General features: G+C 35.3%; 3 protein-coding genes across 6 annotated transcripts in view; 2 read left to right on the top strand and 1 right to left on the bottom strand.

Moving 5' to 3' along the window:
* The window catches only part of cacna2d4b (calcium channel, voltage-dependent, alpha 2/delta subunit 4b), a 33,242-nt gene extending 25,595 nt beyond the window's left edge, over positions 1 to 7,647 (top strand). For 2 of the 4 annotated variants that reach the window (XM_056251066.1, XM_056251067.1), the window contains 12 exons: positions 53 to 67; positions 1,158 to 1,202; positions 1,614 to 1,676; positions 3,748 to 3,818; positions 4,720 to 4,795; positions 4,884 to 4,936; positions 5,047 to 5,102; positions 5,573 to 5,593; positions 6,224 to 6,341; positions 6,419 to 6,537; positions 6,626 to 6,705; positions 6,801 to 7,647. In XM_056251066.1, coding sequence (XP_056107041.1) covers positions 53 to 67; positions 1,158 to 1,202; positions 1,614 to 1,676; positions 3,748 to 3,818; positions 4,720 to 4,795; positions 4,884 to 4,936; positions 5,047 to 5,102; positions 5,573 to 5,593; positions 6,224 to 6,341; positions 6,419 to 6,537; positions 6,626 to 6,705; positions 6,801 to 6,893 — 810 coding nt within the window. In that variant the 3' untranslated portion in view covers positions 6,894 to 7,647. The remainder of the gene's footprint in view (positions 1 to 52; positions 68 to 1,157; positions 1,203 to 1,613; positions 1,677 to 3,747; positions 3,819 to 4,719; positions 4,796 to 4,883; positions 4,937 to 5,046; positions 5,103 to 5,572; positions 5,594 to 6,223; positions 6,342 to 6,418; positions 6,538 to 6,625; positions 6,706 to 6,800) is intronic. The other 2 variants (XM_056251068.1, XM_056251069.1) reach the window with 1 other exon arrangement.
* Positions 7,648 to 8,052: 405 nt separating this feature from the next.
* Positions 8,053 to 12,945, bottom strand: samm50 (SAMM50 sorting and assembly machinery component). The gene is made up of 15 exons (XM_056251065.1): positions 12,776 to 12,945; positions 12,287 to 12,397; positions 12,088 to 12,189; positions 11,922 to 12,009; positions 11,723 to 11,829; positions 11,498 to 11,628; positions 10,647 to 10,734; positions 10,357 to 10,485; positions 10,200 to 10,271; positions 10,023 to 10,109; positions 8,887 to 8,957; positions 8,746 to 8,813; positions 8,514 to 8,660; positions 8,268 to 8,409; positions 8,053 to 8,154 (listed from the first exon to the last, which is right to left on the bottom strand). Exons 1-15 carry the CDS (start codon positions 12,794 to 12,796, stop codon positions 8,109 to 8,111), a joined length of 1,410 nt encoding a protein of 469 aa, XP_056107040.1. The 5' UTR covers positions 12,797 to 12,945; the 3' UTR covers positions 8,053 to 8,108.
* A 243-nt stretch (positions 12,946 to 13,188) lies between these two features.
* On the top strand, positions 13,189 to 25,369 carry efcab6 (EF-hand calcium binding domain 6). The gene is made up of 31 exons (XM_056251064.1): positions 13,189 to 13,317; positions 14,168 to 14,318; positions 14,435 to 14,655; positions 14,768 to 14,847; positions 15,296 to 15,365; positions 15,443 to 15,579; positions 15,674 to 15,792; positions 15,905 to 16,026; positions 16,110 to 16,258; positions 16,339 to 16,413; positions 16,559 to 16,676; positions 16,755 to 16,928; positions 17,691 to 17,765; positions 17,908 to 18,068; positions 18,138 to 18,239; positions 18,326 to 18,500; positions 18,641 to 18,755; positions 18,850 to 18,968; positions 19,253 to 19,482; positions 19,573 to 19,660; positions 20,655 to 20,773; positions 20,959 to 21,120; positions 21,214 to 21,369; positions 21,461 to 21,671; positions 22,567 to 22,764; positions 22,890 to 23,117; positions 23,397 to 23,597; positions 23,680 to 23,866; positions 24,633 to 24,817; positions 24,901 to 25,050; positions 25,137 to 25,369. The coding sequence occupies exons 1-31, from the start codon at positions 13,288 to 13,290 to the stop codon at positions 25,257 to 25,259; spliced, it is 4,431 nt and encodes a 1,476-aa protein (XP_056107039.1). The 5' UTR covers positions 13,189 to 13,287; the 3' UTR covers positions 25,260 to 25,369.
* The last annotated feature ends 110 nt before the right edge of the window (positions 25,370 to 25,479 follow it).

Raw genomic sequence — 25,479 nt, 5'->3', positions numbered from 1 at the left:
AATCACCTAACCTTTTCCTTCTCATTTTTTTTCTTCCCTAATTTCCTGTCAGCCAAACAACACAGATGTAAGTATTGCATTGTTGTCTTCACTTGATTTTTACATTAAAAGAAGCCAAAAAGCACTTATAAAGTACATTACACTAATATGGTACACTTTGGTGTCCTATTACTTTTTAACAGCATTAGGTGCACAAATTTGTACATGCTTTTTTTTTAATGAGAAATATTAGATAAACTGTTTTATAACATAAAATTGAGATAATATGAAAAGCAGCTTGCACTGTAAAAAATATTGTTGGTTTAACTTTAAAGTAACCAACCTGGTTGCCTTAAAATTTTGAGTTAATTGAAATAAAAAATGTGAGTTAATACAATAAAGGAGATTGGTTTAATCAACAAACTCAAAATAGTATGTTATCTGAACCACATGAATTATCTAAGTTGATTTTATATTTAAAAAAAAGTGTGAGAACAAATTTTTTACAGTGTAGTTTTGCACCTCAATGGTCTATATCCCCCTTCAAATGGGATTTTGGTCTGTCAGAGGTCCAGTATCCAACAATTAAAATGGAATTATTTTAACAATCTGTTCAACAAAAAAAAAATTTTTTTTAGGTGAGCCCCGCATTTTGCATGCAGGCCTGTTACCACAAGATCACTCATTAAAGTAACAGTCATTAAAACTTACTTCTTAATTTTCAATGTTACCCACGTTATCATATGAAAAATGATCAAACAAATATTTCTCTTTAACTTATGTGAAATATAAGTTTGTCAATAACTACAAACCAGCATTTGTTCCCGAGTCAACTTCTCTTAGGCTAAATTTGCAACCGTCACCAATTCTTTTTTTACTCGATAAATTGTATCTATTTAATTTCAATGTGATTTGATTTAATATTATTGCTATTAAAGAACACAAATTGAGACATGCACCAAGGTTGCAAAATTTGCTGAAGGTTTAGAACCTTCATTTGTTGACAAAAAATGTTTTAGGCCCTAATTTATACCATATTCATGTAAAGTACCATAATGTAATCTCTACACGGGTAACAGTAATTTCCCCACTGTAGTGTTTCCTAAATATAATGTATCCAATAAAATGTTCTTGTCCATTTACTAAAGCCCTTGCGGTTGTCTTCTTACTCTTTGCAGTGCAGTGATGTGGAGGGTATATGTCCTCTCAGCTGTGAGAGCATCGTGAGTGAAGCTGATAGACTTTTCGTTGTGTCATCTTTTGCCCTGACCCAAATGGCACACTTCATATGCACTTACAGTCTTGTGGGCTTACAATGGCCGCCGCATACACATGTCCACTAAGTCCACATGTCCGTAGGGTGTCTCTTTTGTCATTTGTGGCCGATATGGACCCTAGATTCGCACTTTTGTTGAGCCCACACTGAAGCGAGCCCCACAGCAGACTTCAAAGCTGCGTTACCTCACGAAAGGTTGGCAGACCGTGAGGGTTTAGGGTGCCGTTTGGGACAGGGCCTTTATGTAATCTGTGAATCATTGTTCTGAATCAGTTCATTTACACAAACCGAGTCACTGGAATGAATTTTGGTTCAGCAAGGGAGATTGTCAGTTCTAATCCAACTGTGTTTTTCACAGGATATCAACTGTTACCTTGTTGACAATAATGGCTTCATACTGGTCTCAAAGGACAGAGGAGATGTGAGTATATAAAACCAGTCTTTAAGTAAAATAAAATGTAAAAAAAAAAATCCCACTAATTATGACAAAATTGGGCTAAAACAGGGACTAGTTGTCACACTTTTTACTCCAGTGAATATTTCTTAGCATAGCTCTATTTTTGAAAGTTAATTTCTGCATAGACAGATAGCTTGAAATATTTATTTAAAAGCTGTGGAACATTTCCATCATTATTGCTCAGGATAAATTCAACACGCAAAGTCACTGCTGGAAAAACCATTAATTTGCTTTTGGGTTATGAGAAATGCATTGGCATGGTGAGCTGAGCCTTTCCCTGAGAATAGAAGCAGAAGATGGAAGATGGTTATCTGTTTTTTTGTGACGGTTCTAGCTGCACGTTTCCTTGCCCAGGGGGTTAGATGTGAAGGGCAGGTGATGGGGTAGGCGGATCCTCTCCCTTGAGGACTCGATAATGTACCACAAGCTTGCCCTTAGAGCAAACAGATGGGGTCCCAAATGAGACATTGATTGAGAGAATGAGAATTGACTTAGACTGCAGGGTAAAATTGGATTAGTTGAAAAAGGTTGCCATATATTTAATATATTTTTGGCCTTTTATTTATAGGACAGTACAGTGCAGACAGAATATATGAGTGTTGAAATGGAGAGTGACATCATATATGCAACTGAATATTATGCTTGCATATATTATTGGAGTTTATAGTCATAGTAGTGTTTTGTGTGACAAAAAAATCCTTTCAAAGTCTGCATGAAACAGAAGGTGTTATAGTCTTTTCTTTCTATTGTAACGTACAGTTGTAATCAAAACCAGGTAAAAAAAAAAAGAGGTCATTTTACCTTTAAAAAAGGTAATTTTCTTTACCTTTGAACTTTGCAAACTATGCTTCAAACGGTTTCTCAACATTTCGTGCCTCTGCTATCTATTTGTATCCTGTTCCTTGTTTGTGAAGGGCGATGATAACTTCTCTTAACTTTTTGGACCATTCTTTTGACTTAGCCATATTTCTAACATGCAGTCAAACGTGACGCTCAACAAACCTGGTTAGTTCAGATATTTCATGTGTTCTAGCTCAAGCACACCTGGTGCAACTAATGAAGCCCTTGATTATTTGCATCAGGTGTGCTTAAGACAACATCTGTTTAGCAGATTTGTGCTGTTGTGAGGGATTCTATTCAGGGGGTTGAATAATTTTAAGACTGCAGAAGTCATTAAAAGTTGCATTTTCAGTTAAATTTGGGGAAACCACATGTGTTTTGTTTGATTTGTTCATTGCACACTCTGTTTGTTTCCGGTCTCTATGAAGTCCCTCCTTCCAAAAAGCGCATTGTGCTCTGATTGGTCGCCTGCACCAGTGTGTTGTCATTGGTCAATCAATCAGCTTGTTTTGGAAATATCACGCTTCTTACCAATAGCTAAGTTTTAGTTTCAACACACTACTAGCGCAACTCAACCAGGCCCACCCTCTTTTTTTGCGTATGTTTTGAGCAGGAATTACATAAAAAAGGAATATTTTGACGTGTCCTTTCCTGGAAGAAAACTCAAGCCTACAATTGAATATCATTTTTCTTTTTCAAAAACATTGTTAGTGTATTCTATTGTATTCAAATGATTGTTCAAATTCAAATTATTAACGTCATCATTATTGTTGAATTAGTTATTAGATTAACGGTTTCATACCATTTAAAATGTAAATGCTGTGTATTTTGTTGCTTATCCATCTCTATATGATGACAATGGTCTCATACCATAACTGCAGCTGTTTGTAACAACACGTGCACGCACTGCAGCTATGTGAGCAGTAGTCAGGAGATTAATGCTTATGGAATCTAATCCCAGATTGCCGTGGGTCAGGTAGGGCAGTTTCAGGCATCTGCTTGCACATCTGGATCACTGCACATCAGTCTGTATGTGAGCGTGTAGGTGTGTGTGTCTATTCATCTTGGGAATGGTTAGATTCATACTGTGTTATACTGTTTATTAAACCCCAGAAGGGATCATAAGTAATCCCTCACTCTGTGTTGTAGTCTCTGTGTATGTTAACATGTGATTTCTGTATTTCTTTTCACACAGGTTGGTAAATTCTTCGGGGAAATAGATGGATCTGTTATGGCCCAGTTACTAAAATCTGGCTTGTATAAAAGGTAACTGGACGCTTCACATACCATTTTGAAAGAAATTAAGGTTTTTATTCTGCAAGGATGCATCAAAAGTGACAGCCATTTTAGATTAGGGTCCAATTCTCAATATTAACAAACTATTAACTATGACTTTTGCCTTAAATAAACTTCTAATTACTGTTTATTAATAGTAAGATAGTAAGTTAAGTGATGTAGAATAAGCCATTAATATGTGCTTTATAAGAACTAATAAACAGCCAATATCCTAGTAATATGCATGATAATAAGAAACTAATTAATAGTGAGAATTAGACTCTAAACTAAAGTGCTACCAAAATATCTACTTCAAATGAATTCTGTTCTTTTGAACCTACACCTATATGTGAAAGAATCCTGAAAAAAAGTATGTTTTCACAAAAATATTAAGAAGCAAAAACAAAATGTTTTCAACATTAATAATAATAAATGCTTCATGAGTAGCAAATCAGCATATTAGAATGATTTCTGAAGGATCATGTGACACTAAAATAGAAAACAGATATTTTAAATTATAATGATATTTCACAATATTACTGTTTTTACTGTATTTTTGATTAAAGAAATGCAGCCTCGGTGAGCATAAGAGACTTTCAAAAACATTAAAAAAAAACGTATCAACCCAATCTTTTATATATTTATTTATTTATTTTTTTACAAAAAATATTTCATATATAAATTAAAAAAAAATCTTACATAGACTGAAGTGAACATTTCTGAGAGATTATGGGGGAAAATGGACTAAAATCATCACAATATTCATACTTTCAGATCCCAAGCAAAATGTATTGCTGATTTAATATAATAAAACATAATATAAAAATGGTCATTTTTTGGTGACTTTGTTTGATGGGACTTTAAAAATGTGCTCTTCTATATTGTTCTATAGGGTGACTCTGTATGACTACCAGGCCATGTGTAAGACCGCCCATCATCACACTAGTGGAGCTCGACCACTGCTCAGCGTATGTACACCTTAGCATCTATTAGAGAGAAACATCTTTATAATGTAGTCTTTATTGAGCTGACACTCCACCTCTGTTCACCTCACAGCCTTTCTATGGTCTGCTGGCGTTAATAAAGTGGTTCTTCTCACATTTCATGATGTAAGTGCTGTTTGAGGTTGTGCCACTAGAAGGAACATGAGCTATTTTAATTCTTTTGAAATGTAACTTGATTTGCCAGTAGAAATGAATCCTCGTATCTAAACTTTCAGGTTTCTGTTGGAGTTCAACATCTGCGGACTTTGGCATAACGACTATGTAGTGGACGGTAAGTTAAAAAGTTATTTTACTGTCCTGTTTCGCATGAACATACTACTGTATGTACTTATTTTAGTAATGACACTAACTGAGTAATAACTAGGTACTAACCATGAACATACCCCTAAACCTTAACTTAACCCATTAAGTTACCTAACATTACTCAGTACTTTTGTGGGTAAGTACACTGTAAGGTCATTGGAAGTACACATACCATAAAATAAAGTGCAACCAAAGTTATGAAGGATGTAACAGTAAAACTGCTGAAATTGTGATCCCAATATAATCAATAGAGGACTTGCATCGTGTCATGATGTGCTTGTAGTTCACGGACACTTCAAAAATCCTCAAACATATAAACATCATCTCCATCTTCATATTTCCGTATCATTTAATGTCATCTTATGTAGTGTCTGTCATTCTCCATTTCCATTGTTGTTCATCCCTTTGCTGTAATTGTTTCTCATTGACGCTGTGCAGCTAAAGCTGGGTTTCATGCAAGTAAGTGTGCTGAGTGTGTACATGAGCATGTCCTTCATCTAGTTTGAGCCTTTCTATAGCCAAGATTGGCTTAGAATGCCAACTTTGATCCTGAGATTGCAATTTGTAGGTAATGAAACGCCTTAGTCATCTGTAGTGCTTTTAGTATAGATCTAGGTTTTCTATGGTTTTCTAGACAAAATATAAGTAGTAAGCTAGTCTGAAAGTTTAGGAGATCCTGATTTATTTTGTGAGAATGGGGAAGTAAGCATTTCAAATAGTTTAATCCAACATCCAACCAGAGGTTTTCAAGCTTTTTAATGCCAACATCCACCAAATATGATGTATGTATATATATATATATACTGTATATATATATATATATATAAATTATTTTTTTTCTTTAGAAAGTGGAAAAATATAGTACATTTGGTGAATATAAGATTTTTAAATGACCTTTTCTATTTTATTTTGATCTGCAATTTTGTATAAATTGTATTTTGTTTTTATTTATATAATTTCATGAAATTAATTATATATATATATATTCCAATATTATTTTTAAAACCCCAGTTTAAACACCTCTGGTCTACACACAGACTTCATGAAGTACTTATCTATGGGTTATAATGAAAATCTTGTCTTCTCCAGCACACAAACAGAAGAAGGTGGATCTAATGCAGCCTTGTAACACAGAGTATCCCAGCTTCATGTACGACACGTCCATCAGAGAGACCAACAGCATCATCAAATGTGGCCGCTGTCAGAAGTAAGTCCATCTATCAGATTGTCCTCAGGTTGGTGGGTTTGTACCAGTAACAATTTGTCAATTCATCTCTGTTTCAGGATGTTTGTCCTACAGCAGGTTCCTAACAGTAACCTGGTCGTGCTGGTGGTCCAGGCTGACTGCGACTGCTCCCGACAGTACGCTCCCATCACACTCATGCCCAAAGAAGTCAAATATATCCTTCCATGATGATTGGCTTGTCTTTAAAAAGTGGTTTTGGTTCAACTTTGTTTGAAACTGAAGTCTTCTTAACTTCTTTGAACATAATGCCACAGTTAAGTGCAACAGGATGAAATCTCAGAAGATTCGCAGACGACCCGAGTCTTGTCACGCATACCATCCTCATGTAAGCCACCCTGTTCATATTTTCCGACAGTATATACGTATTCCCCAAGCACAAGCAAGTACAAATGACCATTTTATTGTATTGTGTTTTTGCAGGAAAATGCCAAGGATTGTGGTGGAGCATGCAGTATAGCAGTATCTCTCACACTGTACTTCATATGTCTGGCTATCTCATTGGCCCTCCGCTGAATAATAAAACGTCCTTCTGCCATGACCGCTGGCCCACAGTGGACTCAAGGCACACCAAACAGGACACTTTTGATAATCAACTGTGGATCTCTAAGATGAGGAATTCAACCAATAACAGGTTTACATAGAATTTATTACAATTTAAACGGATAGTTTACCCAAAAATGAAAGTAATTCCGCTTTGGGATTACATGAAGACTAATGATGACCAAATTGAGTGAACTATCCCTTTAACATGCTTCACACACAGCAGTTCTGCCCCCTACTGGACTCACCATGACACTGCACAGATTATAGTTTTCTCAGTGGGAGCGACAGCGAGAGATATAATCTTAGATTGTCTCGTGTGACTTGATGTTATACATCAGTTCTGCTATTCTCTTAATTTATTTTATAATATGTTTAGGAATACAATGAATGTTTTAAAGCAAATATAGAGCAGTCGCAGCTAAACTGCTGTTTGTCTTCATGATGGTTGCTACTTAACGTTTTTCATTGAGCCATTTTCTAAAACTCAGTAATGAAAAGCAATTCATTTTGTGTAAGATGGATACGGTTTAATTTTTTTTTTTAAACAGACTTATATATGTGTGTATTTTAGTATCTGTATGTTTATTGATACAATACCAATATAGTTTTTAAATATGGCTTGACAATGGTTGAAATGTTTTACGTGAGTACAGAAAATAGCGAATGACGATGGACTTGGTGTTTGTGTGATTAAAAAGTACAGCAAGTGTGAATAATTTCTGAACTTAGAAATTTCTGAATTGTTTAATTTGTTTGTGTTTCTAATAGACACTTTCTATACACACACTAATTTACACAAGGGAAGTGACCTTAATAAGCCCATTTTTTTATTTTTAAATATATAGACACACATACACACTTTATTTTATTATTTAATATATAACAGATTAATAACACACATGAAACCACAATAAAGGCCAGAGACATTATTTATTGAACACTGACTGTTCTGACAAATAAATATGACAATAAGAGCACTGATGTCCAATATATTCCCCACTGAAGTGCCAATAACTTTAAAAAGGATGATTGATTCCTAACAAATGTTACTGGTTTTAGACCATTTGAATTTTTTTGCACGTTTGCCAACACTGAAAAATTAACCAACATTACTTTGCAGCTCAAAATTTAAATTTTATCACAAGTGCAAAGTGACAGAAAGCCTTCTTTTTCCCCCAAAGAGAATCACAGGAACCGGATTCCAGCCCCAAACTGCACTCCATCACATATCCTGAGATACAAAACACATCAGCACATTATATCATAAATTCAAAATAAGAGAAGATAAATGCTAGTACATTACAAGTGTATCACTTGTGTATTAGTGATTGATAGATTGTCTACCTATCTCCGCTCTGGACACCCATGGGAATGCAATAGTTGAGCTCCAGGCGAGCGATGTTCCCCAGACGCAACACAATGCCCGCTCCATAAGACCAGCGGATACACTCGGCCAGTTTGCTCAGGTGTGCCCTCGGCCCTTCCCCTAGAGGACGATTTAAAGCACAGCAACAAATGTAAGTAAAAACAAAGCATGTTTCATGAAACAAAAGGAGGAAAATTTGCCCTTCGAGGCATTATTTATCTTACCATAGTTGAGGTTACACAAGTTTCCGGCATTGAGGAAGAAATGTGTCCTGAAAAGGTCGCCAAATCCACCTCGGCCTGGCCTGAATGGAAGAGGGGTGTACAGATGAACCCCCCCAGCCCAATACGCCTCCCCACCGAGGTAATCGCCTGTCACCAAAGTGAGAAAACAAGACCTTAGTCATGAATATATATATATATATATATACCCTTTGTCAGGGTCAGAGTCCTTTACCTTCGCTCTGAGGGCCGATGCTGTACATGCTGAAGCCCCTCACGCTGGTCGGACCACCCAAATAGAACCTAAATACACCAAAACCACCATTACTTTGAGTGTTTGTGGGTCTTTTTTACCAATGACAGGGAATTTGCTAACCTGTCAGCAATGCAGGATGGCCTTTCTCCAAGGGGCAGCAACATACCACCCCACAGAGAGGTAGAGAGCACCTATAAGAGACGAAAATCAGCAAACGGAGCCTTGCCAGTGTTTAAAAAAATCAATAAACCAGTGGTGTTTTCGTTAATTAAAGCTAAAAACATTTACGTTGATTAAATTACTAAATTAGAAAACATGTTAATTGAAATAAAATAAATATTACCTTAAATAAAAAAAAATATATGTATAAAAAAATAAACATTTCTAATTTTCGTTTTGAGTAAGCCCTCTAAAAGTTTTTAAAACAACCAGATAAACCAGTGTTTTATTGTTAACTACGACTATTAAAAAACATTTACTTTAATTGAAATAATGTTAATGTTAAGTGGAATAAAATAAAACATTAAAAAAATGATTTTAAGTTAGTTGACATTTAAAGGGATAATTCACCCAAAATGTTGTCATCACTTACTCACCCTCAAGTTGGTCCAAACCTGTATGCATTTCTTTCTTCTGTTAAACACAAATGAAGATATTTTGAAGAATATTGGTAATGAAACAGTTGACGGACCCCATAGTAGAAAAAAAATACTATGGAAGTCAATGGCTACCGTCAACTTTCTGGTTACCAACATTCTTCAAAATATCTTCATTTGTGTTTAACAGAAGAAGGAAACTCATAGAGGTTTAGAATAACATAAGGGTGAGTAAATGATGACAGAATTTTCATTTTTGGGTGAACTATCCATTTAAACAATCACAACCTAATAAAATGATAAAAACAACGAAAATATAAAAATAAAAACTAATTCTAAATATTATTAAATACTAAATATATTACTAAATACTACTAAATACTATAGTATATTAATGATAATAAAAAGGTCAAATTATATTATTTAAGTTAGTTGCCAAAAAATATTTCTAATTTTCATTAGGTTTAGTACTAAAATTATTAAAACTAATACCAAAATAATCATGAATAAAAACACAAAATTACTAAAATAAAATATACTCATTCACAATATTACTGAATACCATAAATAATACTAAATACGTACTATAGTAGATTAATGATACTAAATTAACACTACAACAAACAGACATAAGCAATAGTTTTTTCCAAAGCATCTTACCGAGTCCCAGAAGAGAGTCTTGTTGAGCTGAATTTCAAAGTCTTCCTTCAGGAATCTGACATCTCCTCCGGTGTAACCTGCCAGTTCCTGACAGACCATAAAAAAATAAGTAAATAATGACAGTATTTTCATTTTTGGATGAACTATTCCTTTCATTTACAAGGATAGCAAACAAACCTGGTTGATCTTCAGTAAGGCACCTTTTCTTGGAAGGATGGTAGAATTGCGTGTGTCGATGACCATTGCGTGCTGTGAGGAAAACATCATATTCAAAATCAGATATGAAATATCAAGGAGTGTAATAACAAAGCCAAGATACAGAGAAGACACATACAGAAAGTGAGGACTTCAGGGAATGGCCACTCTCCTCTCTGACAGTGAAGGAGGCCGTACGGGCCAAACAACCCAGCTCTCTCCACACACCCTCCCATTTCAATGTGTGATTTGTCCTCCAGATGGGGAACTGGGGATCATAGATCAAACAATGGACAATCAGTTAGATAATTTCTTACATATCTACTAAAACTTTTGACTTTTAAATCTACTAAAATTATATTACATAAAATAATATTGGTTATATATAATATATATATATAAATAAATGATTAAAATGAAGTCCATTACACTGAATTCTGTGGAGACCCCTCTGTCCGTTTCTCTGAGTGAGCTCCATGGGAACTGCCCCGTGACTTTATACAAGTTAATGGAGAAGCTGAAAGAGTAAGAGAAAGAAATGTGCTTGACTTTAAAGTGCCCCTATTATGCTATTTTAATGGTTCTTAATTTTGTTTTTGGAGATCTCCTACAATTGGTTTACATGAATCCAATACATATTATGAATTTTTCTCATAATATACATAGCAGCATCACCTTATTTCTCACAGAGTCAAACAGTTCAATAAAAGATTCAGTCTCTAAACCCCTCTTTTCTGAGAACCTACTCTGCTCTGATTGGTCAGATGGCTCAGTCTGTTGTGATTGGGCCACCACTTACAAAACTTGGAAACAAAACTTCTATTGCCATATCTGAAATTGAGCTCTGGAGGATTCCTCAGCACTTGTATATGAACCGTAACGACGCGTCGGTTTTGATGCATCAATTCGAGCGAGTTCTCATCCTTTCAAAGTTCATCCAAAGTAGATTTGCTTTCACAGCATCTTCTCGACATCTCGAAACAAACTCTTCCAGGCCTCAGCTACAACTACGGTGTTTGAGGCAAGTCAAAATAGACGTTGTTTACGCAGCCAGTGAAGACCATAGGCTGGCATTATTCAAATTTGTTTCAAACCAACATAGGTTTGTGCAGGAAGTTAGACTGGAATTACTGATGATTCTATATTACGCACTACATGAAAGCTGATATCTGAAACAGGGGAACTTTAATGACTAACTTAAATGACTGACTTGGGCAAGATGACATTTCTAACAAAAGTAAATGTAATTGTAAACAGAAATACAATGCCAAGAAACATACTTCCGTTCAAAGTGTCCAGGCTGGGGCTTGAAGAATGACAGGCCATATGATGTTTCCTTAGTCCCATAAGAGAACTGAAAAGTCAGCTTCTCAGCACGGCCAAAAACATTGGGTAATTTTAAACCCAGCACCTGAGATGAGAACCAGAACAACACTTGTAAATAACCTCAGTTTCTCATTTAGACACACAGCCAGCAGTGATGATGCAGATTGTCAGTAGCTCACCATGCTTCCCTCGTTGTTCCCAACCATAGTGTTGTAACTTCCCGTCATTCTTCTCAGCTCCTTCACCTCAAATGTCACATCCAGCCCGTTAGGCAGCGCATCAGTACCTAATGTTTTTAAAAAAATATTTAACGCAGACTTTAATGCATCACTTTGCTTATTGTTTATTTACTATTTGTTGTTTAAATAATTGTTGTACCTTCAGCAGTGTCAATGACAACTTCCACATGTCTGAATATCCCCAGACGCAAAAGTTTCTGTCTGGCCTCATGGGACTTCTTCATTACCTGTTAAGAATGTGTAAACACAAACACAATTTTAAATATAGTTCAAATTTGAATATATATATATATATAAATACTCACATCAATCAAGTTGTTGGCACGGAAAACATCTGCAATCTCATACGTTAAAAAGTCTTCCTTTGTTCTTCCGAGACCATCAATGTGTACATGTTGTACTACAACCTAAACAATTGAAAGATACATATGAAAACCTGATATGAATCTAAATGTAGGCATATGCAAACACTGGATAGACCAAACACATAAAGATCAATCTTACATCTTTATTTTCCAGAACTTCCTGTTTCTCCTCATGCTCTGGTTCCCCCAGGTCCATGTCATCTGCTTGAACCCCCAGTTCAGGTCCTTGCATAGGAAGGGGGTCCAGACTCTGGGTCAACAGATATGTAGCAGTGAATTATAGTGTTAAAGACCTATTATGTTATTATAAAGCATACTCAAAGAATCTGATTTCTCTAATAAATTATCTTAGGATCACATACAGTATGTAAACGGCAAGAATTGTGCATAATATAAAGGCAAGTATTGACAGCTATAGTTAATCAATGTCGATTGATACATGATTCAGTCAGTGTATAGTGAGAGTGACCGTTTATATGTGCAAAATTGATTTACTATCTTACTGACAATTAATATGGATCAATGTGTAGTACAAAGCATCATCCTGAACTCGGCCTGTCATTCAAAGACTCTGTTCAGAGGTCATTGCTTTAGCTTTTCCGACAACTTTGGAAAAAAATGCGCTTACCCTGGCATGCACGGTCCCCATGTTTAAACGCCTGTTTACATTCAAACGTCCCCAATATGATAATAAACAGAGTTCAATCTAAAACAGGACAATCTGCGGTCTGACCGGGTCTGACTCTAGCACACTACAACAAACTCCCGGCGGCCGCCATGACACTTGGTAACCACGCCCATCGGGAATGATGATTGGCTGAGGAGGACAGTACAACCAGAGTACAACAACGTCATGTTCGTCACTATTTTCCTTTAAAACAATATGACAAATTGCAGTTTATGTGTCGATCTAAATGAATCTGCACTACTTATCCGTTGGTATTGTCCTTTTGAAAAAATGTTTTGTGAATGTTTTTTCAGTAGGCGGGGCCAACACCTGATTGACACCCTATTGCCACAACATATCCATGGGAACAGCTGAGCGTCCTCGACTGTGGCTACAAAGGTTGACTGGTTGGCAACAAAAGTTGTCGTCTTTAGTTTGGACACCGATAGTCTAAATACGAATTTAACACGAGAATGCGTCCGAGGTCAGCTGTGGAAAGTTGGGTTAGTATGAAGACATTCTACTTATATAATTTCTGTAAGAAAAATGGCTAAGTTGAACTACCAAGGAAATAGGTTCTCTTATGAGGCTACTGGTCCTTAATAAAAGCTTAATTAAATACTTGCTAATTGTTCAAGTAATTTAACAAACGTTGTACATTATAATATTGCAATATATAATTAAAAAAAGATGAAGGAAATAAAAAAAGGAAACAAAAGCTATTTCAAAAAAGCTTTAGCACTACTAGGGGTGTAACGTGTGTTAACGATACCCTCAGCTCACTATTCGATACCACGATACCGAACTGACGATATGGTATTATTGCGATACTCAAAGACATGTATGGTAAAAGGTTAACAAAAAAATTAATTGTTGATTAAAATGCTATTTTTGGTATTTCATCGGGTTTGGAAATGAATAGGCTTGGACTTGTTGCTGGTAACCTAAATTAAAATAATAAATTAAAATATTCATGATTCTGAAGCTGAAAATCCAGAATTATTTTAGATGAATATGCTTGCACTCTGTCACTGACTATAGATATATTTAAAATAATGTAGGCCACTTTTTACTGGTAACATAATACATTTGGCATTATCAGGACCCACAAATATTCCCCCATTGCATTATTATACATTATATTCATCATTATATATAGTAGCTTAATGTATTACTGACATTAAAAATCTGTAAACCTGAATTTTTTTACCCACAGTAATTTTCATTTTGGGTGAACTATTCACAATACATAATGTCACTATCCCCGATACATATTGTTGCATTTTTGTATTGCGATATATTGTGACACAATATATTGTTACACCCACAAAATGTTATATTGGTTATGTTCAGGTCTCCCGGTCAGCAGAGAGGCCTCAAATCTCTGGCCATATAGATCTGAGGCCTGTGACACAAGGGCTCACCATCATCCCTAGAGCTAAGAGTGCGTCTCGAACTTCCACAGGAGAATTCTCAAGGAGAAACACTCTCAAATCTGACTCTGGTAGGGTTTATGCGGTTTATTTAGTTGTTTTTCATTTGTATTATCTTGGTAGTGATGGAAAAGCATTTTGTAGAGGAGATTTTCCTAAATTTTTTTTTTTTTTTTTTTTTTTACAGCCTCTTCTGTGCAGTCAGTGGCAGATGAGAACCTTTCTTTGGTGGACATTGACAACATACTCTTGGAGAGACTCAAAGACAGAAAAGATGACTTGAAGGTTGCTTTTGAAGCCTTTGACCAAGAAGGGAACAAAACAGTCACCAAAGGAGAGTTGAGACGTGTCATTGAGGGCTTTCTGGTTCCGCTCACCGAGTCTCAGTTTGAGAGTCTGTTGGCTGAGGTGTGTTTGTTTAGAATTATAACACTCACCACTTTCAGTGCACTTATTGTTATTTTGTTGTACTAAGGCAGTGATTTTTTTCATTTCAACTTCATTAATATATTTATATTAGCTTGACTTAAGAGAAAATGGAACAATTCCCTATATGGAGTTTCTCAGAAGATACTGCAAGGTTTCATCTGCTGTGGGCAGGTAATATATGCTTTTGTAGATATTTTCTCAATTATTGTATTTCCTTAATTTTTACACTACTAAAAAAAAGAAAAGTCTCCTAAGCCATCCAAGGCTGCATTTATTTGATCAAAATACAGTAAAACAGTAATATTGTGCAATTTAAAACAAATGTACTCCATTCTTCAGTGTCACATGATCCAGAAATCATAATGCTGATTTGAAGCTCAAGTAACATTTGCGTATTATTATCAATGTTATTTGAACCGTCATATTTTTTTTCAGGATTCTTTAATGAATATAAAGTTCAAAAGAACAGCATTTATTTTAAAATAGAAATCTTTTGTAACATTATGAATGTATTTACTGTCACTTTTGATCAATTCCTTGATCAAAAACCTGACACCAAACTTTTTAAATGGTAGTGTATAATATTTCTTTATACGTGCAATATATAATCTCTTAACAGAATCCCATCCAGGAGTGAAAGTCACAGAAACTTGTCACTTGGAGAACTACAGTGTCGTCTGAAAGATAAGGTGCGGGTGATAAGGTATGCATTTTATTTAAGTATTAGCATCTAAGTGTGTAATATCCATGATTCTCATCATTTCAGATCGGAGGCAATTTGAAAAACATCACCAGGGCTTTTCGGCTGTTTGACTACAACAGTGATGGACAGATACAGCAACATGAGCTGCGTAAAGTGCTAGAAGGATACTGCTTTCCCATGAGTCAGCTGGAATTCCACAGGTCCTGGTTTTTCCGTTTAATTGAACTCTTGATGTGTTAGCCTATTGTTGTTTTTCCCAGAATACTAAACGTTTTGTGTCTGTCTTTCCTCCAGACTATGGTCACATTACAGCGTGAATAATGCTGACACAATATCTTACAAGGAGTTTCTTGAGCAACTTGGTGTTGACTGTGAAAAGTATAGAAAAATTGCACCAGATTCTATACAACTGGGTACCGTTATTCAAAATAAATTCTGTAATGACAATAATAAAATAATGATTCATTCAAATGTATGCTTAGATTTATGCAATATATGTAAATAGTTTTTCTTATTTGTTTTCAGCACTGAGTTGGGATGCTGTCAGTCGCACTACAACAAGACCTAAAAGTAAGACAAGCGTAAGGGCTTTTTCAGGCAAATCCAGGGACACTTTGGATGAAGTCCAGACCAGGTTTTTGAGTAAAGTGAGTATGACGGATTCTTTTTCATCTCATATATATGAGCATTTCATTAAAATCAGTTTTCTACTTTGATTGCCAATTTACAGATCAAGAAAAATCATAGCCTTGTTGAAAAAGCTCTGCAGGCATTTGACATAACAGACAGTGGGTTTGTCTCCCAAGAGAATCTCAGATCTGTCCTCAGTAATTTCCTCTTTCCCATGGATGATATTATATTCAAAGAGTTATTAAACAGGTATGAGATTTTAACATATCGTTTATGTATTTACCTGATTGCAGTTCTGAAATTCATCTAGTGATCATTTACTGTCACAGATTTGGAGTGGGTAACACAGAGCCTGTGCAATGGAAAATATTTCTTGGATTGTTCAAAGATGACATAACTGCACAGTAAGTTGGCCATACAGTTATTGTTTGGGTCCTATAAATCAATATTATTTAAAACACACTGCTGCAATATGTTGAAGTATATATATATATATATATATATATATATACATAGTTTTGATTACGCAAATATTTTGTAATGTCTCAGGAAAGATTCTGCTCCAGCAACTCCAGAATCATGCAGTATTGAAGCAATTCTACCAAGACTACGTCAACATGTACTTAATCAGCTTCTTCTGACAGAAGCCTTTCTGGAATTTGATACAGTATGTTTTGTGATTCAGAAAAAGACTAATTGTGCTTTAAATCAGAACTATTCAGAATAATGATCATTGTTTCTGCAGAACAGAACAGGTTTTATCAGTAGAGATGAACTATACAGGGCCCTGGAGAGTCTGAATTTTCATCTGACCGATGAGCAGTTCACAGCTCTTGTTGATGTCTTGGATGTGGAACATACAGATGTCATAAATTACCAACAATTCCTGGACTTCCTCCATCACAAAAGGCCAATCGTGGTATTATAACATTTGACATTATTTTGAGGACAATTAAGCTCAATTTAATTTACCCAATTCTCATTACTGCAAAATTCATATATATATGTATATATACATATACATATACATATATGTATATATACAGTATACATATGAAAATATTAAAACAATATAAATACATTTGATAAATATAAAAATTATAACTTTGCTGTACTGTAATACTCATGCAGGTGAATTTTAGGACGAATTGCCTGGGTCACATTTTAACCTTAAAAAAAAAAAAAAAAAAAAAAAAAAAAAATCTAATAACAAATATTGAAATATTATTAGGACCCTTTGGATTTTTTGCATTGTGACATTATTTTTAGGACAATTAAGCTAATTTTACCCAATTCTCATTACTGCAAAATGCAAAAAATATTTCCCATTCTGATTACTGTAACATAAAAAAAATGAAGATGCATTTTTTTAACTCCCATAGATTATTTAAAAAAATTAATAATGCAATGCAGTAAAACGATACATTGCAATGAGAATCATTACAAAATACTAAGAGAGACATACTAAGAGAGCCATACTGTAATACAGATTGATGGGTATACAGTGGGTCCTAATATGTCCTAAAAAGTGTCCAAAATAGTGAATTTGTTTTTCTTTATGCAAAATATAATTTCTTATTATTTTTCATGACAGGTTTTGACAGATTCTCCCATATAGAGGTTATTCGCACATTTAAAATGAATCTAAAAATAACCCTGTTCTGTGCATTAATTTTAGCAGACACCCAAGCTCAATAAAAAGTCTCCAGCATGGGTAAACACATTGCCTTCCACAGCAACAACAACATGGAACGCAGTAAGTAACCTGCAAAGTAACTTTACAGTATTTTTTATATATTTTTGTGTATAAAGCTGGCTTATTCACCACTAGGATATCTCAGAATGATCAAATGAATCACTTGCCAATACTAGTTCTTTTACATACATGATTTCTACAGGTAGAGGGGATTTTGAAGGAGAAGCTCTCTGAGAACCATGCCATGTTAATCGAATCTATCACCAACACAACCCAAAACCAGAGTGACATCATCCCACCAGAAGACCTTAGGAGATTGATCCAACAATACGGACTGCCACTGTCTGAATCCCACTTCAGCAAGTGAGTCTCACTTTTCTACCCTCAGCCTTACCTCTGGATACTGACTAATTTCCCCTATTTGCTGTCAAGGCTCTGTGAACCATTTTTGGAGGGTGGAGGTGTGAACTACAAGCTGTTTTTGACAAGCTTGGGTGTTCCAGAGAAGAATGAAGGCATCAGTATGAGTGAGAGGTCTGTATAGTCAATGAACATGAGAAGTGATATGCATGCAACACCCTGTCCTGATGAGGAATAAATGTTTTTTTGATATACTACAGGAAGGAAAAGGAACATGAAGCCTGCGTGTTAAACATAAAAGCACAAGCAGTAAAAGATGTTGTCCTGAGGAAACTCAAGGACAGGTGTCAGAGGCGTGGGATGACCCTTCAGGACTATCTGATGTCCACCAGGAAAAGCTCAACAGCAGCGCTCACCCTGAGAGATTTCTGTAAGGTATGGCCTGAGATCTGCTCGCACTTTTTGTTTATATTTTGGTTAAACTCATTACAGGTACTATAATTCTGATTGCAACATTCATGCAATATCTGAAACAATGGCTTCTTTACATTGATTTATGTCACTCTTGATTTTAGATTCTGGATGATTGTGGTATTTTCCTGGAGGGATCCCAGTTTCAGATGCTTATTGAGTCTCTTGGTTTTAATTTGGGTCCGATTTCTGTTACTGACTTTGTGGCCAAATTTGAAGGTTTGATATTTCACAACACACAAACTGTTTTCTTAACACAAACATATGGCACAAACTAGTAAAACATAATTTTTCTCATTTCTTTTCACCACAGAAGTAACAATACCAGAAAAGGACAAAGATAGACAGACAAAAAATGTGCAAACTTCCACACTTTTGACTGCAGAGGATTGTCTAGGTCAGCTCAAAAAGAGGATCAAGGAATATCATGGGGTATCAAAGCAACAGATCATTCTACTTATTTACTTAAATAATCCTTTTACTTATAAAGTAAAATAATTGTAAAACGCACACATACCGTATATGTTTTTGTACATATATATGTATACATATTTGTAATGCAATGAATTTCATAAAAAAAGTGTCTAAATACACATTAGGCCACTGTATATTTACTCTTTCTCATGTTAGGCTAAGTACTTAAAAACTACACTATTCAAGTTGTGGCAGAATATGTCCTACTGCTTAAGACATTTTTACCTCGCTTTTGTTTGCAGGATGCTCTGACCGCTTTCCGTCTCATGGACAAGAACCGAGATGGTACAGTTAATCGGAATGACTTCAGGACTCTGTTTGACAGCCTGATGTTTGTAACCCAAGAGCGAGAGTATCGGAGATTGCTCGAACTGTTGGACCTTACGCCTGGCGCCACACTCAACTACACTGAGTTCTACAACAAAGTCCTCTCTAGTGGCAAGATGAAATCACATCAAAATGATAACACCTTGTAAGAACCTTTTACTTCTCTGGAATTAATCGTTATATTTATCTTAGCTGTTTTGGTAAAGCTAACAGCTCAAGAATTCATGTTTTTCAGACAAGATGAGTGTCTTGATAATGCATGTGACCAAGTTCATGACTATCTAGCAGCCATTGCACACAAAAGACCTTCAGAGCTCTCAAAGGTAATCTCCATCATGTCCTGCTTACTAAAAGGGCACTCTTTGGTGAAACACTGCTTCATGAAGCTTCGAAACCTTTACGAATCTTTTGTTTCGAATCAGTGGGTTGGAGCGTGTATCAAACTGCCAAAGTCATGTGATTTCAGTAAACGAGGCTTCATTACATTATGACTGTGAGAGATCAGGTAAAACCTATAGACACTTTTTCAATAGTTCACCGCTGGGGGAGGGGTTGGGCGATCTGTGTGAACCATAGGTGTGAACCAAATCACTGAGGATTCACATGTTCCCTGCAGCGAACCATTGAACAAGTGTCTATAGGTTTTACCTGATCTCTGATCGGTTTTATACATTTGTAGACATTAAATTAGACATTACATTAGTATAATTAAAAGGAATAATAGTAGTTAATACTTATTGGCCTGTTTAGCTGAGCAATGGAACAAACTAAACAACCCCTGAAAATACTTACTAAAGAACACATACATTATACAGACACTTAATATTTAATCTTAAAGGATGATTAGTTTATTGCATTTGATAGATTTTACTTTTTCAATTTACTTAAAATTTGTTGCATTTACACTGTTCTGACCAGCAGGGGTCACCAGCATGTGGCGCTTCAAAACAGTGAATCATTTTGCGAAGCAATTGGTTCAATTGATTCGAAGCGATTCTCCCATCATTACTTTTTGGTGCTATGTGGCAGCTGTCTTGGACGTACACTGACGTGCCTATATATAGCATAATGCAAAAATATAGCAATGTGTAGAAAGTGTAGAAATCTGTATAAATGCATTATTAGCAGTCAGCCATGGTTATAGCAAAAGATGTGTTTATTTTTAGCAAGATAAACTGAGCAGTATTTGACTGATCATATGAACTCAAAATGGCGGCTCCCACGAGGAGACCCCTCCATGTAAAAACGTTTTAATGAGGTAAAAATGATTGAGTGGTCTTTTAAACTAAACTTTGCACTTAATAATTGTGTTGACAGGTCTTTTGCCAGTTGGGTGACGATGGTGAAAGCATCATGACCAAAAATGATCTAAAGCAGATGCTTTTTAAATATTCCATGCCTATCACACCAAATGAGTTTGAAAAACTCTGGTGCAGGTAAGCAGCTTCATTTTGTTTACATTATATTTCACTTTAATGTGTGTATGAGTTGCTCAATGCATTTAACAGCTGATCCAGAATCAGTATTAGCATGGAATTAACTAAAATACATAAATGGCAAAATTAAAAAAATTCAGATGTCTAATATCTGCTGTAAATAAAACTAAAAAACTCTCCCATAGATATGATGAGGAGGGGAAGGGCTTCCTCACTCAGACAGAGTTTTTAAGAAAGCTTAAAGCCACATCAGATGAAGACAGTCAGTCGGACGCTTTACAGGAACAGCTCACAGAGAGGATGATTTCCACAACACCTGATCTAGAGGTTATGCTACAAAATCTTAGGTGAGAATGGTCTCTCTCAAAATGACAAACGTAATGGTGGATGAAAACACTCTCCTCATACATAGTGTTACATGAATCTATCTGTGTTTGAAGGAAGTGGATCGGGAGTGACTTTGAGAGTGTGAGCGGAAGCCTTGTGGTTCTGGATAAAAACAAAGATGGTTACGTGACTGTGACAGACTTGCTCTCTCTCCTGCACAGAAATGGCTTTCAACTAACAGAAACACAGCTCACATGTCTACTGAACCTGTAACCCTCCATTACAGACATGTTCATTTCAAAATGTGAGAAGTGTTGTCAGCCACTGCTTTATTCTTCTTCTGTTCTCTTGATTTTTCAGCCTTGGCTTTGATGCTTGTCTGAAGGAGCTGCCTTACCTTGATTTCCTAAAACATCTCACTGGACCTCCAGTCTCGAGTGGGACTGCAGTTGACCCTCCTCAAACTATGGGCTCTCCAGAACCAGTGGAGGATGTTGAGGAGCTGAGCCCAGACAGAGCCATACAGAGAGTCAAGGAGCTGATTACTGCTTCCTCAGACACTCTCTACAAGGTACAGACTATTTATAAAATATATTAATACTGTTAAGACATAGGAGCTGTGTGAAAACATTCCTTCTTGATTTAAAGGAATAGTTACCAAACCTGTATGACTTATTTTATTTTTTTAATTAAAAGAAGACATTTTAAAAACTCTTGAAAAGAAAATGGACGTTCCAATTTCACATTCAGTTTTTTTGCAACATATATATATATATATATATTATTCAGTAAATATGCATTAGCCTAAATGTATAAATTATAATGTTGCAGAAGATTTCTGTTGCAATCAAATTGTGTTACTGTGAACTTTCTATTCATCAAAGACTCCTGAAAAAAATGTATTATGGTTTCCACAAAAATATTAACATTGAAATAATAAGAAATGTTTCTTGAGTGCCAAACAGGGTTATGAAAGTCAAATGAACTAAAACCATGAAAAATATTTTTGTTGCTATATATATATATATATACCGTAATATTAAAGTTTAATGTAAAAACCTTAAACATATTTTATTTCAGCTAGTTGTCAAGGCAACATTACTCATTTTCATATAGTTCAACTAAATTGTCTAAAATTACTAAAAACTCAAATAAAAAAATTAAAAATATTAAAAACTATAATAGTATCTAAATGACAATAAAATTTACACCAAATGACACCAAAATTAGCATTTTCTGAATGATCATGTTACACTGAAGAGTGAAGACTGGAGTAATGGTTGCTGAAAAATCAGCTAGAATGAAATAGAAAATAGTTATTTTAAATTGTAATAATATTTCACAATATAACTGTATTTTCGATCAAATAAATGCAGGTTTGATGAGCATAAGAGACTTATTTTAAAAACACTGATAAATCGTACTGATCTCAAACAAAAAATTGCTCCTGTGTTTTGCTTGTCTAGGCCTTCTCTGCATTTGATAAGACTGGAGACGGTATGATACCGCAAACAGAGTTTCGGCAAGTGCTGGACCATTTCTGCATGCGTCTCTCAGATGTACATTTCAGGAGGTTGCTGTCTGATATGAGACTGAGTGAAGGAGAGCAGATTATGGTTGACTGGAAGAATTTCCTCCAAGTCTTCAACCTTCACACTCAAGAGGTCAGAAATTGTTTTATGGTCGAGTTTTTACTTTTTGCACACTATCCGTATCAAATCACCAAAATGTAGAATGGTCTTAGTTGCATATGGTGTATATTAAAATGGCTATTCCTTAAATCTAACAGACAGCAGATGAATGGCTGAAAAAAATCCACAAGATGCGGTTTCCTAATCAGACCCGACCTTTAGTCATCTCTGACATTTTGAGGCGGATACAGGAGGTTGTGTCGGCCCGCATGTACACTATAACAAAGGAGATAGTAGACATTGACTACGCCAATATAAACACAATCACCAAAATGGACTTTAAGACCATTTGTGATCGTCACTTCATGAGGCTTACCGACGACCAGGTAATTTTCAGTACACTCTCAAATACTATAAAGGTTTGAAGTACACTACAAGTGCACATTCAATGCATTTAACAATGCCATAGAAGAACCATTTAGGTTCCCCAAAGGAACTTTTCAGTGAAAAGAAGAACATTTAAAAAAATATTAAGAACCTTTTTTGCAATGGAAAGGTTCTTCATGGAACCATAGCTCCCAATAAAGAACCTTTATTTAAGAGTGTACCACATGAACATCTTTAATAGTTCCTTCAATTGCTTGAAACACAATCAACTCTTTCAGTTTCAAAGCCTGTGGAAAATGCTACCAGTTAATGGCTTTGGAAACCTGAAATATCGAGAGTTCCTGAAAAAGTTCAGTGGAGAACAGAAAGGCCTGGAAAAGGTTGCTAAATCATTACCAGGTTCAGCAAGATCAACACCGGAGAGACCAGCACCCCTCAGACGCCCCAAAACAGCACCTTGCACCTTTACACGCTCTGTGGTACAGTGCATTACTTGCTTCATTTGCTGATATTGGTTGTTTCCTCTCTCCAAGTGTCTTCAGTGTCATTTGTATCTCGCAGCCATCAGTCTCAGAGCGGCTTCAGAGGCCCTCCACGGCGGGCAGAAGGTCCACGCCACTGCTGAACTGTGAGGATGTGGAGATGAAGGTGCGTTCCAGGATCCAGGACTGTTGGAGGCACATCCAGAGGAGATGCAGGCAGGCGGACCCTGACAGAACAGGGGAGATAGATGTGGATATATTCCTAGGTACATGTTTGAGGCCTGATTTATTTCCATTTATCAGTCACAGCACATTTCAACCATGCAATACCCAGTCATAAAAAAAAAAAAAAAAATTTCAATGAATGATTTATTATTGAATTATAATGATTTTATATCAATATAAATAATATAAGATAATTGACTTTAATAAACTAACTTTAATATATGCCTAAAATGTCATAATATACAATTTCATAGTATATATTATATATAATTTGTATAATTATTATACAATTATTATTATTTTAATCAACTGAAAAATCATGGTTAAGTCATGGAATTATTTCATTTTCCTGAATTAAATTTCTATCAGTGAATCCGTCTGAATTATAATGATTTTTATATAATATAGTTTGTATGTATTTTTCAATATAACAATATACAATTATATATATATGAATGAATAAATAAATGCATTTAAAATAATTTTCCTTAATGATTGATTAGCAAATCAATTTTTAAATAATTTTAAATAACATAAAATATATTATATTGGGAATATATCATTTTTATGTATTTTGATTGATATAAAATTATATAATTTTTATTTTCTAATCATATATATATATATATATATATAGTAGGCATACACTTTTTAAATATATTATATATAATTTAATTATAAAAATAATTAATTTATCAAAAAGTGCAGGACCCCTAATAATAATAAATGGCAAAGGACAATGGAAACATTGTCATATATTGTCACAATGTTGTTTGTAAATGGTGAATTTGAACTGATGCTTTGCAGAGATACTCCAGGGCCTCCATATTGAGCTGAGTCCACCTGAGTTTGAGCAGCTGGCTGTCAAATATGACATCAAAAACAGCGGACGTCTCTCTTACCCGGACTTCCTACGGCACTTTGTGCTCATGTTCAGCCCTCAGGTCAACACTTCATCCAACAGACTCAAACTGCAGCTCCCCACGACACCAGTGAGTTCACTGCAATGACAGCACATCTTGAGTGGTTATAGGCCAGTATAGTTCATCCAGCATTTTCTGACTTCCTCCTTTAGATGAATCCCGGTTCACTTAGTGGTCAGTGTGTTGAAGCCATGCTGAGAATCTCCAGGCCTATCCAGCTCGTCTGGAGGCAGATGAGGCAAAAATTCACCTCCTTTGACAAAGAACGCACTGGAAAGATCTCTCTTCAGGACTTTAGAAAGGTACAAGGCACTATTTTGTACTTGAAAAAACGTTTCACTCCACGGCCTGTATTTAATCATGCAACTTTTGGATTATTGTTTTTCAGGTTCTGAGACAGTACAGCGTTAATCTGTCAGAGGAAGAATTCTTTCATTTCACATCTTTTTTTGACCGTAACCTCTCGGGGAGGATTTCATACAATGATTTTCTGCGCATTTTCCTAAAATGAGATCAGTTTCCTTTGTTTATTAGTTTTGAGTGCCATATTGCACTGCTTTAGCTGCACTGATGTCACAAATGTTTTCAAAAAAAAAATAAACTGATTATTGCGATCCTTTATTTCTGTTGTTTTTATTCATATAGAAAGATAAAATAATCATAAAAAATATAATATTTTTAATAAAACATTTATAAATGTTATATTTGATAAAAAAAAATTTAAAGTCCTT

This window comes from Rhinichthys klamathensis, unplaced genomic scaffold, assembly GCF_029890125.1.
Source record: "Rhinichthys klamathensis goyatoka isolate OS25496 unplaced genomic scaffold, OSU_Roscu_1.1 h1tg000076l_1, whole genome shotgun sequence".
In the NCBI taxonomy this organism is placed as follows: Eukaryota; Metazoa; Chordata; class Actinopteri; order Cypriniformes; family Leuciscidae; genus Rhinichthys; species Rhinichthys klamathensis.
Note: the sequence above shows the minus strand (reverse complement) of the source record. Positions and strands in the feature narration are given on the sequence as shown.

Coding starts and splice junctions, on each gene's coding strand:
- samm50 (XM_056251065.1), bottom strand. CDS start 12,796: ATGGGGACCGTGCATGCCAGG. Junction 10,272..10,356: donor CCCTGAAGTCCTCACTTTCT/GTATGTGTCTTC, acceptor TTTTCCTCACAG/CACGCAATGGTCATCGACAC. Junction 8,661..8,745: donor CATCGGCCCTCAGAGCGAAG/GTAAAGGACTCT, acceptor CTTTGGTGACAG/GCGATTACCTCGGTGGGGAG.
- efcab6 (XM_056251064.1), top strand. CDS start 13,288: ATGCGTCCGAGGTCAGCTGTGGAAAGTTGG. Junction 14,319..14,434: donor CACTCTCAAATCTGACTCTG/GTAGGGTTTATG, acceptor TTTTTTTTACAG/CCTCTTCTGTGCAGTCAGTG. Junction 23,867..24,632: donor AGATGTGGATATATTCCTAG/GTACATGTTTGA, acceptor GATGCTTTGCAG/AGATACTCCAGGGCCTCCAT.